At 45.1% G+C, this 12,054-nt stretch overlaps 2 protein-coding genes across 2 annotated transcripts; one reads left to right on the forward strand and one right to left on the reverse strand.

Moving 5' to 3' along the window:
* Nucleotides 1-1,593: 1,593 nt before the first annotated feature.
* LOC106576109 (transmembrane protein 229A) lies at nucleotides 1,594-5,079 on the forward strand. Its single transcript, XM_014152996.2, has one exon. The coding sequence runs from the start codon at nucleotides 1,790-1,792 to the stop codon at nucleotides 2,810-2,812; it is 1,023 nt and encodes a 340-aa protein (XP_014008471.1). The 5' UTR covers nucleotides 1,594-1,789; the 3' UTR covers nucleotides 2,813-5,079.
* Nucleotides 5,080-6,221: 1,142 nt separating this feature from the next.
* On the reverse strand, nucleotides 6,222-10,026 carry LOC106576126 (hyaluronidase PH-20-like). Its single transcript, XM_014153032.3, has 6 exons — nucleotides 9,637-10,026; nucleotides 9,272-9,438; nucleotides 8,691-9,078; nucleotides 8,331-8,489; nucleotides 8,042-8,131; nucleotides 6,222-7,117 (listed from the first exon to the last, which is right to left on the reverse strand). Exons 1-6 carry the CDS (start codon nucleotides 10,024-10,026, stop codon nucleotides 6,692-6,694), a joined length of 1,620 nt encoding a protein of 539 aa, XP_014008507.1. The 3' UTR covers nucleotides 6,222-6,691.
* Between the last annotated feature and the right edge of the window lie 2,028 nt (nucleotides 10,027-12,054).

A 12,054-nucleotide genomic window follows, 5' to 3' on the forward strand; every position in this document is an offset into this window, starting at 1 on the left:
GGGTTTACTCCGCCCAAAATGTGTCCATGAAAATAAGTGAGAAATGTTTGTATGGCAGTCAACGAGAGAGTGTCAAATTTGGTCAACAGAAAATGTAATTGGACATTTTCTACATGAGGCTTATTTGGTCAAATATATGTTTTATAATGGTTAGGTTGTTCTTACAAATGCACTGATATAAGTGGACAGACGTGAAATTTCGGCAAAAAATAAAAAATAATAATACTTTATCGCAGAGTTTCGAAAGCCAGAGGTGGGAATGCTTTGAAACAGACCCAACAGACCAGGCCATGGTTTGTTGTTTGTGAAGTCAATGAGAGAAGTGAAATGTTTCTTTAGTTGTTCATTTAAATAAATAAGTCTAAAGGCACAACCTAGATTCAAGTAGTTGAACATGTCATTACTCCAACCTTGTGAAAGTGACAAACTGACACATTTAAATTTTTATCATAAACTTTATATCGAAGGAGTGACTTTGATTTGCACATGCGCAGTTCGGCGCGAAACGACCAATTGACCAGATGACATGTTTTTGCGCCTGAGTTTAGCCATTATTTCATTTATTTTATTTTTTATTAAACAGTAACATACAAAACACAAAAAAACAGAACAGCCAGAGCGATTACACAAAGAAATAAGGAATATATATATATATATATATATATATATATTATTTTTTTTAAAATACAAATCCAGATTATATCAATTCAAATACAGACATAGCGAATACATTTTTAAGACATTTTGTTTTGTATACGTTTTAATGATTCTAAATAGTTTTCCAAATCAGATTTTGATTTGTGTATAAAAAAAATTCCGAATAAAAGAAAGAGATTTATGACATACTCACGTTCAATTGTGGAATCAGTGTAGTAAAATAATATGTCCAATTTAGATATTTCAATGGTTGTATGCATTTTGTTGCCAAGATATAGTTTTACATCAGTCCAGAACACTTCACTATGGAAACAATAACAGAATAAGTGTTCAATAGATTCGGTTTCTAGTTCACAAAAACTGTATTCACTGGTAACATCAGGTATATATTTAGAAATCAAGCTATTACACGGGTAGAATCTATGGATAATCTTAAAGGAGACCTCCTTTACTTTATTGGTCACCATAAATGTGTGTGGTGTGAGCCAAGCACGGCGCCAGTTTGCATCAAACGATGAAGCCCAACAAAATATCGCAGAGGGAATAGACTTCATGTAGAAAATATCCCTTAATAAACGATTGTTACATTTCTTATCTAGTAAACCTATGCCATTCACCTGGATATCGCTTATAAAAGGAGTTTTTCCAAAATATACATTATTCTGAAGTAAAGAATTTATCCCACTAGGTATAGCTTTTATAACAGTGTCATATTCCTTGCTTGAAACCTCAACGTTGTATCTAGCAAGGAATATGACATTACCTACAAGCGTGATCTGGGATTTCTATCGGAGAAGCAGTTTCTGTCTATCTTCATACTGTAGCCCTACTGTATTTGACTTTTGTGCCTGTTGTTCACAAGCGTATCTGCCCTCTCGTTGGCTAGAATGGTCCCATCTGATCTCGCCTCCTCCCACCTGCCTTCCATCTTTGAGGACATGTATTTCTGTTGTTAAAGCGGTCACTCGACTATCTTATCAATATAATAGAACATCTTTGCTGTGGCTCAGGCGCTGTCAGGTGCAAAGCCGCTAACGACACCGCGGCAGCTCCATTAAAAGTACAGAATGTGCCAGGAACAAAGAACAAGAGCTGCTCTCTGATTCTCTCCGAGGAGAGAGAGAGATCAACCATGGCCAACTGTCGGAGAGAGAGCCCGCGGAGCCAGGCAGGACAGGGAAGTGGCAGTCTGGGAGCAGCGATGAAGCCCCGGCAGAGAGATCCATCCAGCGAGTTAGGGGACGCGGGCGAATCAATGACAGAGCTACCACAATGGTTGCGGATTTATTTCTATGGGATGCACGGTATCACTTTGGATATCCTTCTGTCGTCGGTACAAGGGCTTTTGACTGACAGCGACCCCAAACTGTTCGGCTTTTCCTCCCCGTACCTCTACATCATGCACTCGGTGACCCATTTCTTGCTGGAAAAAATATATTCGCAAAAGAAGTGCTTTCAAGGACGCACAGCAGTTTTCCACCTTGTTTTCTATCCCTCTGTGTACATCGGGTTGCAGATTCTGATTGGGAATATAAACACGCTGACCGAGCACGTTAGAATAGTCTCTGCCACTCATCTCGTAGTTCACTACCTACTGGCCCTGTACTTCACCCAAGTATTCCACAAGGGGCTTGCGCGGCTGCGCTACCAATGCCCCGGGAAACGGACCATGTCTACCCCGGAAAAGCGCACCCTGGAGCCGCTGCCTAATAACGGTCTGCCCGATGTTGTGCGATTCCTCTTCTTTGGAATGCATGGCTTTCTGGACGAGATAATTTTTACCTCGATATTCAACCTTGTGGAGAAATCGGACCGGACCATGAGCGGCCACACGTCCCTGTGGTCCTTCCTGATGTACGGAAGCTGCAGCTTCGTGGTAGAGAAACTCTACCTGCATTTGCACTTCAGACGGGGCTGGAGCACCTGGAGGCGGCTCCCCATCTATATCTGCTTCATCTACACCTGGGAGTTCTGTTGGGGGCTGGCGCTGCGGCAGTACAACGCATGCTCATGGGACTATTCCCACTATCCATTCAACTTCATGGGCCTGATCACGCTCCTCTACCTGCCCGGATGGGTCTGCATCAGTCTCTACCAGGATATTCTGTCCAACGTTCTGCTGCGCGTGGTAGTGTGTGCCAAAGACGAGGATTGAGGGCACTCAGGGCAGGGCGCTGGCATCAACGTCTGCCATGCGTCCAGGAAAAAAACTGTATTATAGGCCTAGGTCACATTTGATTTAGGGACTATTGATACTAATACAAATAAAGAAGAGGACATTTAAGACTATCAGTGGTGTACCCGGACTTAAATAGTGTGTATTTCCCCTGTGGAAATGTGGAATTGATGATGCTGTTTAGACAGCATCTTTTATCAGTGATTCTAACAAATAGCCTATCAGTTTGTGACAGGAAGCCTAAAAGCACAGACATGCCTTGCCTGTCATGTGATGACACACAGACGCCTTCTGCGGTGATGACAACTGCAATTTATAACTTTGATGTAGGTGAAACAATAATATTTGACATTTTACACTTCACTTGCTTGCGCATTTTAGAGCTGTGAATTATTTCCTAAACTATATTGACAAAGTCAGCCATATGCATGGTGGCACCGTTTGACTGGGTTGGTCTCTTCAATCCCAGAGCATGCTTTGAACTAATTTCTGCATGGCTGCATTCATGACCACTTAATTGCTTAAATCTTATCACCTTCAAAAAATGCATGATATTTGGAAATAAAATAGGTTCTAAAAAGTTCAAAATGTATGTGGCATGAGATGTAATCGAACAGAATAGAACAGGTGGTGGACCGAATTCATCTCACTGTGAATCTTTTTCTGAACCAAACCTTAACCTTACTGTGTTGGAGTGCCTTTCTAAGTAAACCTACAGACAGCTGAACTAAAGACAATCTGAACTACACTGTGGGCCAGTTTCCCCCTAGTCCTGGCTGAACTAAAAAAGGAAGCTCAATGGGGAATTGATAGTGCTTTCTAGTCTACAACTATAGACTTAATCTGGGTCATGTAAACAGGCAGTGTGTGCCAATCAGACAGACCCTGAGGATCAGCTTTAATCTTCTCCGTTCTTTACATAGAGACATCCCAGCCCCAGGCTTGTTTACTTAACTTTAGCTTTTACCTGACCTCAGCTTTTTATGGTTTACACTCTATAGGTTGATCTGGAGTGGCCAATATCAGGAGTCAACAGACCTGGGTTCAGATACTACTTGAAATCTTTCAGACACTTTCACTGTTTGTTTTAACCTGCCTGGAGTGCGAGATGGACGGGGTTTGGGGTTTGAATGTTTGCAGCTTTTCTATTGGTTCCACGCCAGGAAAGCTCAATCAAGCCTAGATAAAGTATTTGAAATGATTTCAAAATAGTATTTGAATCCTGGTCTGGGATCAACATCCATGTATAGAGCCCTTTGCCCTTTGGCATAGATCTTTCTGCCTGTTTTATTTCCTTGTTTGCCATTGTACCACACTGTAAAGTCTCATGTTCTATTTGAGGGGCTACACACATACAGTATGTGTGGATACCTGTCACTGTGACTTAGCGACCTGTTCCAACATTATACTCTTTGGAAAGTACGTTTTGAAACGTATAGTTTTTGCTCTTTTACTGATTTTATGATTCTTTAGCATGTTTTTAATACATTTTACCGCCTGCCTTCGTCAGTCCTGGGGATTCCGTGAAACGAAGGTTGGAGGTAACTGAAAGCTGGTAATACTGATGAGTAATACTAGTCCAGGGAAAAATATCTTCTAACATATGTTATTAAAATATTGAAACTTTTACACATGTTGATTTTTGTCAGATGGTTATGAATATGGACTGAATGTTTCATGCCGTAGGAGTTTCCCTGTCCTGCGCGAACAAACAATACCTTCCAGTCTTCTGGAGACTGACACTGGACTGACTGAAATATCAGAATTATTTTCCTTTTGGTTTGTCATTTCAAAATGGTGGGCTTTTGTTGTGAGCAATGCAAAATAAGATTATTCATGGTGAATATGACCAGGAGTTTCTTTCCTGGTTATGTGGTCGCGGAGAATCTCCTGTCCCTGGTAAAGTTGTTATCTTAACTATATGATAATGTTTCTTTTAAAATGTGAGGTTTGGAAATCAATGATCAACTGTATAATACACTACAATCATGTACTACATGGCTCACAATGAGGAAGTAAAACCATGTTTATTTTAGGTTGTAAATGAAGAGAGCCGAAAGTATTCTTAATACAGTATGCCCATGGTGGAATTGAATTGAATCAATCACTGGATGGAAATAGTGTAACCTGCATACTGTACATTACTTAAATCTCAAAGAATTCCATGTTGAATCGCCAAGGTTGGCCCAGTTCATGTTCATGTTGTCTTGATTGACATTGGGCTCTCACTAAATTGCTTGTATTTACAGGTTGTCTGTGTTTCTCTCAGATCAGCTTCCTTAGAAAGCTGCACAATGTCATAAAAACAAAATGCCTGACCTTTACAGGAAACCGCACCTCAAATATATAAAGTCAACACTGCTCTGTGAGTGGATCAAGAGATACTAAATTACTCTTATCTGTGTCTGGTGTCAGATTGAGTCTGCGTGAGAGGCAGAGATGATGAATCTGGTTTTTCCACCTGCACTGTTTGTTGTTGTGTGTGTGTGTGTGTGTGTGTGTGTGTGTGTGTGTGTGTGTGTGTGTGTGTGTGTGTGTGTGTGTGTGTGTGTGTGTGTGTGTGTGTGTTTAGACTAGGCTACCCATGGAAAGTTGTCAAGGAGACCATTCAGCGAGGTTGGAGGGGTAAGGTAAGAAGAGCTGTATTGTACATGTAGGGACCTGTTATTTATGTTCTCATATATCTGATACCCAGCGACACAGCACCACCAGCCTATCTGATTGGCCATAAACATCTAGGGACAACATTGGCTTATCTAATTGGCCGGATGACTCCCATCATTCACTTCTCCTTCTGGACTCATTATCTCCCTGCAGACTTCCTCTATTTGTTACAACAGTAAAACACTGATACTAACACGGCATTTAGTGTTGCTGTTCACTGCTTCACTGGTTCTCTGAGGTATCACTTCTCTGTTTCCAGTTATAACACTCGCAAACGCTCAAACTCTTAATAGGGTTGTGGGCCTAACTTCAGAAGTCTGGCTAAAATTCAAGGTCATTCTTTAGGCTAACGCTTAAATTCCAAATATCTACAGTAATCTACTTTAATGCTTAATAAGGCTTTGGGCTCTACCGTGGTCCCCCCCCCCCCCCCCCCCCCTCGAGTTTCAAGAAGGGGTGAAGACCAACTCCAAAGTAAGGCAGGAGTCATCCACAAACACAAGGTTTATTATTATTAGGGCAGGGCAAGGAAAATCTCATATTACACTTTTGGCCATTTACTTTCATTACAGTCGTTCACAATGAGTGGAGAAGAAACTATTAGTACCTCTTGTCAATGTCAATTAATAAAATATTCATAATAACAGCTGTAATAGGTGCCTGTCTTCACAACATCAACACCGTGAGGGTCAGTAGTGCAATAGACAACCAATGACACTGTAAATACTCACTGAGACAGAGAGTCGCATTTTATTTACATATACACTCAAATGATATACAAATAACTACTGGAGAAATGTTGTCACAGATTAACCATCTCTACTTGCAATAAACTCTTCGTTGTTCCTGTCGCAACATATCTATTTCCTGCTGAATGAAATCAGTAGACAAGTAAATCAGTATGGAGCGTCATCATTACTGCAGTGTGAACTTTATAAAGGCACAGAGAAAACAGCGACCAGAAACCCCCAGGTTGTACATGGCACACACTATAGTTTGTCCTTATCCTCAATCAACAACCTTTTAGTCAACATTTCACCCGAAGCCATTATCTGCATGAGACGTCACTTACCTCTGATTATTATTATTGTATTATTATAAAGGTCAAACAAGAGACTTGTGCCACCTTGTGTATGTTACACAGGACACCGTCCAGTTACACAGGTCAACACTCATGATCCATCCATCGGTGTTTCAGTGTTTGTTCAAGTTCTCTTTAATGGTTGATTGTTCCATATCAGCTATCACTTTATTCAGTGTCTTAGTCTTGTCGGATAGACCCTGATGCTTCAGTCTAAACACCAGTGCTTTAGACAGGTGTATGGGCAGCTTGGGGGCACATGTCCGTCCTGCATAGCACTGACAGGTGAACCTTCTGGAGAAGAGAGTCAGGTCAGCCAGACTGGGCGTCCCCAGGACCATGTACGTGCCCCTGGCCCGGAGGATACGGAAGTTCCCTGAGGACAGGTGGAGGTAGTGGTCCGACTCATAGTGCTTCCGGACGCAGCGCCCGTTCCCCTGGCACAGGAAGTCGCTGCAGAGCTGGGCGGCGGCTGTCACGTTGGCGACGTAGGGGTTGAGCGTGGTGGTGAGGTACGAGGAAAGAGCCTCACAGGACGCCTGTGGGGAGAGAGAGAGAAAGTTGGAGGAAATGAAAACTCTTCATGTTCATGCGTAGTGGTGAGGTACACTTAGTGAGCCTCACAGGACGCCTGTGGGAAGGGAGGGTGGAGAGAAGAAACAATACATAAAAGAAAGTTCAAGTGGATTCATAGATGCTGGAGTTTAAGGTAATATTCTATTCATGGTGAGAATACTTTTTTTCTGTTTTCATATTGTTTTGTTGCTTATTTGTGTCTCAAATGGCAACCTATAAATGTCAGTGGTATTGGCTTTCAGTGTGAGTGGGGAGTATCATCTTGAGTGTGTATGTGTGTCAGAAGCCCTGTTTATACCTGGCTCTAGTATGCGTCCTTTGTCCTGATATTGTCTACATGCTGATTTAACCCACATTTTCAGAACTATGTGAGGCTTTGGTATTAACATGTATTAACATGTGACTGAAATCCGTCCATTGTGTCCGCATTGTGACCAAATTTCCTGGTCCCTCCTGGTTTCCTGGTCCCCCCTGTATGTGTATTTATTTATTTTAAGATACAAATTGATGCGATAAGTTAATGGTGCCACCTGTCAATGATTTGTCTGCATTGTGACCAGACTTCCTGGTCCCTCCCTGTATGCATATTTATTTATTTTAAGATACATATTGATGCCATAAGTTAATGGTGCCATCTGTCAAAAAGTTTAGAATGCAGAATAAGGATGATTTAAATGGTTTCACTGTCCAGATCCATGTACACTTGTAAGATATCCAGACACAATGCGTGCCTGACCACCTCTGGAGGTGGTGAGGAAGATCTGATCACAATGCATCTTTTGATTGTCTACATACACCTGTCTGAAAATGTGGGCACAATCAGAATGTGGACAAGATGTGGACAAATGTCACAACCAGATATAAACAGGGCTAGAGTATCACCTAACCTTGTCATCGTAGTCGGCACTGGCCCCCCACAGCACGGCTCCTGAGGCCCCCACAGCAGCACTCTCCCCGATGGTGCTGACAAGGTCCCCCTGGAGAACATCACACAGTTAACGCAGAGAAGGGTTATTATTACTGTGGTAGGGGGTATGACAGAGGTAACTGCACCTCATGACAACGTTGCTCTAACCTCAGATCCCCACCATCACCCTGTTTCATGTGTCTGGGGGGGTAGGGGCTAGAGACTCATTTAGGATTGGTCAAAAGCCTCTGTAAGGAGATATTTCTCACCTGGCTGAGGAAGCGTCTGTTCTGGTCGATGAAGACGGGTCGTGTGTACACGTAGACGGGTGCGGTGGTGGGCCGGGCGGGCAGGGCAGACACCCTCAGCGCCTCCTGGACTCGGTTTCTCACCAAGAGGGCGGCGCTATGCCTGTCCCCTAGAGACGCCTAAAAGAGGCACAACCCCATACGAGTTAGTCTCCCTTACCTTACCTATACAAACTAGGAAGCACTACAAACTAGGAAGCACTTTTAGTATAACCTGACAGACTACATAGGAGATGGCAAAACCAAAACACATCTGGGGGTAGATGTTAGATTATGAATTAGGCATATCCTGCCCCCCCAACAACAAAAAAACATTCTTACCTGCAGGTATATAGAGGGGTAGAGTGCAGAACTAGCCTCCCACAGCCAGAGTAGCTCGTCATTTTGCCCCCTCACCTCCCTGGAACATCTCCCTGTGTATCCTGGCTCCATCCATCCATGGTTATAACAGTTGGGGAACAGGTAGAATCCCCACTGGTAGTTGGGCCTGAGGCGGCTACCCAAGGACAGAGTCTCTGCCATGTAGCTGTGGGCTGCTGCCTGGAACTGCTTCTTGGCTGTAGCCGTGGCCCGCCGGGCTGTGAGTGAGCGGTCCCTCTGGCGGGCATGGGTCACTGATAGGGTCCTGTAGATCCACTTGGAGCCCCAGTTCCTGGCCCACAGGGGGCGCCAGTCCTCCCAGTCGATCACAGCCAGGCCACGGGCCGTCCTGGAGGGAGGTGGAGCAGTAAAGTTAAAGACTTATTATGCACTGATCTAAGGTCAGTTTTGTGTCCCCAACTCTCCCTTAATGGTTAAGGTTAGTGTTTGAACATGGTGAGCTAAACATCGATCTGTGCCTAAGGGAAACCTCATGGTTAATAATTAAGGTTAGGATTTTGGAGCTGATTCTAGATCAGTACTTGGAAGGGATGTAGTAGTTGATGTCAGCACGGGCCTTGGCCAGACTGGCCCTAAGGTTTCCTCTCTGGGGGATGCCTCCGTAGAACTGCTGCCTGGAAGGCAGGTCCACGTGGGGGTAGAGCCCCAGTCGGTCAGTATAGAACAGAGACAGGAACTGACCTGGCACCTAGAAACAGGGAGGAAGGAAAAACAGCAAAGTTTTTGTTAGGAAAAAGTTATGTCTTGTACTTCTCGCAATAAATCCCTGTTAGGACATTGAAGTAAATGATTGTTTCAGGTTTGATGTGTCAAACACTTTTATGGAATCCTTCAATTTCAAACATGTTACCAGCTATCCAAGAGGAATGTGTGTATTGTTTCTTACCTTGGCAGGTGTGGCCACGCCTCTGTAGGGGGAGGTGTCCAGGGAGATGTTGTACCTGTTACAGACCAGCTTTGGGATGTTCCAGGTCACTATGAAGGGCTCACGGTCAAATAGAGGAGGAGCAGTGTGGGGGAGAGGATGGGGGGAGGTTTTGGGCGGATGAGGAGTGGAGGTTTTGGGTAAGGGACGCGTGGTAGAGGGAAGAGGAGCGATTGTTGTTTTGGGAAGAGAAGGAACAGTAGTTCTGGAGAGAGGAGGGGTGAAGGCCTGAAAGGAAGGAGGAGTGGTAGTTTTGGGACGTGGATGGGAAGTTTTGGGGAAGGGACTTGTGGTATGGGGGAGAGGAGGAGGAAGAGAAGGGGAGGTTTTGAGTAAGGGAGGGTTGGTCATTTTGGGGAGACGAGGGCGGGAGGTTTTGGGAAGGGGAGGGGTGGTATGAGGAGGTGGACGAGGGGAGGTTTTGGGGAGGAGTGTGATAGTGGTTGTGAACACGGGAGGGATGGTGGTGGAGGAAGTATAGAGGAGAGGAACGGGGGAGGACTGAGAGAGAGGAGGGGTGGTGATTTGGGGGAGAGGAGGGATGGTCGTTTTGGGAGGACGGGGGCGGGTGGTTTTCGGGAGATGAGGAGTTGTAGTTTTGGCGAGACGAGGCCGAGAGGTTTTTGGGCGATGAGTGGAGAAGATTTTGGGGAGACGACGGCGATATATTTTGGTTAGGTGATGGGAGGTATCGGGAAGAGGAGGGACAGTGGTTGTGAAGGAAGTGTAGGGGACAGGAGAAGAGGAGAACTGAAAGAGAGAAGGGGTAGTGGTTTTGGGTAAAGGAGACACAGTGATTTTGAGGAGACGAAGGTGGGGTATTTTGGGAAGACGAGTGGGGGAAATTATGGGGAGATGAGGAAAGGTAGTTTTGGGGGTTTTGGGAGAGGTTTTGGGTAGGGGAATGGTCATATAGGGAGTAGGAGCAGGGGAGGTTTTGGGAAGGAGAGGGAAGGTAGTTTTGGGGAGACGAGGCCGAGAGATTTTGGAGAGACAAGGGTGAGAGGTTTTGTGGAGACAAGGGCGAGAGGTTTTGGGGAGATGAGTCAGGGAGGTTTTTGGGAGGGGACTGGCTGTGTCGGGGAGAAGAGTAGGGGATGTTTTGGGGAGACGAGGGTGGTAGGTTTCGGGGGGATGAGGGCGGTAGGCTTTGGGGGGGGGACGGCGGTAGGTTTTCTTTAGGGGAGGCAAGGTATTGAGGACAGGAGGAGGGGAGGTTTTGGGGAAAGGAGGGACAGTTGTTGTGGAGAGGGGAAGTATGTTGGTGGTGGTGGTGTAAGAGAGAGAAGCAGGCGAGGACTGAGAGACAGGAATGGTGAATGTTTTGGAGAGAAGTGGATGGGGGGTTTTGAGCAGATGAGTGGGGGAGATTTTGGGGAGACGCAGGCGGGAAGTTTTGGGGAGGGGACTGGTCATATAGAGAGGAGGAGGAAGGTAAGTTTTGGGGAGGGGACTGGTCATATAGAGAGGAGGAAGGGAAGTTTTGGGGAGGGGACTGGTCATATAGAGAGGAGGAGGAAGGGAAGTTTTGGGGAGGGGACTGGTCATATAGAGAGGAGGAAGGGAAGTTTTGGGGAGGGGACTGGTCATATAGAGAGGAGGAGGAAGGGAAGTTTTGGGGAGACGAGGGCGGGAGGGTTTTTGGAGGAAGCGTGTAGTATGGGGGAGTCGAGGGTGGAAAGTTTTGGTTTTGGTATGGTTGGTATGAGGTAGAGTAGCATGGGAGCTTTTGGGAAGAGGAGGAACAGTGGTTTTGGAGAGGAGTGGGATGGTGGCGTAGGGGAGAGTAGTGGGCGAGGACTGAGAGAGAGGAAGGGTTAAGGTGGTGAAGGAAGTTTGACGTTGGGGCTGGGGGGATGTGGAAGTGTGGGTGAGAGGAGAGGATGCAGTAAGTGTAAGAGAAGGGCTGGAGGTTGTTGGAGGTAGGAGGGTAGTGGAGCTGATGACACCCAGGAGAGAGAGGGTGAGGGCGGACAGCAGCAGTACAAAGCCCCTGCTCTTCTGGATGTACCAACCCATCCTTTCTCCTGGGGAGGAGAAACATTCAGCAAAGAAACAGACAATAACTGTCAGTATGAAGTGTACTGCGTATAGAACATATATACTGTACAGATGTCACGTCCTGACCAGTAAAAGGGGTTGCATGTTATTGTAGTTTGGTCAGGGCGTGGCAGGAGGTGTTTGTTTTATGTGTTTCGGTTTTTTTTGGTTAATGTTCTTTGTTACTATATTTCTATGTTCGTTCTAGTTTTTCTATTTCTATGTTTAGTTTATTGGGTTGACCTTCAATTGGAGGCAGCTGTTCCTCATTGCCTCTAATTGAAGGTCCTAGTAGGGATGTTTTTCTATGGGTTTTTGTGGGTAGTTGTTCCATGTGTA

Source organism: Salmo salar, chromosome 17 (genome assembly GCF_965601325.2).
Source record: "Salmo salar chromosome 17, fSalSal1, whole genome shotgun sequence".
Lineage (NCBI taxonomy): Eukaryota > Metazoa > Chordata > Actinopteri > Salmoniformes > Salmonidae > Salmo > Salmo salar.

Coding starts and splice junctions, on each gene's coding strand:
- LOC106576109 (XM_014152996.2), top strand. CDS start 1,790: ATGGCCAACTGTCGGAGAGAGAGCCCGCGGAGCCAGGCAGGACAGGGA.
- LOC106576126 (XM_014153032.3), bottom strand. CDS start 10,026: ATGACCAACCCTCCCTTACTCAAAACCTCCCCTTCTCTTCCTCCTCCT. Junction 9,079..9,271: donor AACTACTACATCCCTTCCAA/GTACTGATCTAG, acceptor ACCTCCCTCCAG/GACGGCCCGTGGCCTGGCTG. Junction 8,132..8,330: donor ACAGACGCTTCCTCAGCCAG/GTGAGAAATATC, acceptor GATGTTCTCCAG/GGGGACCTTGTCAGCACCAT.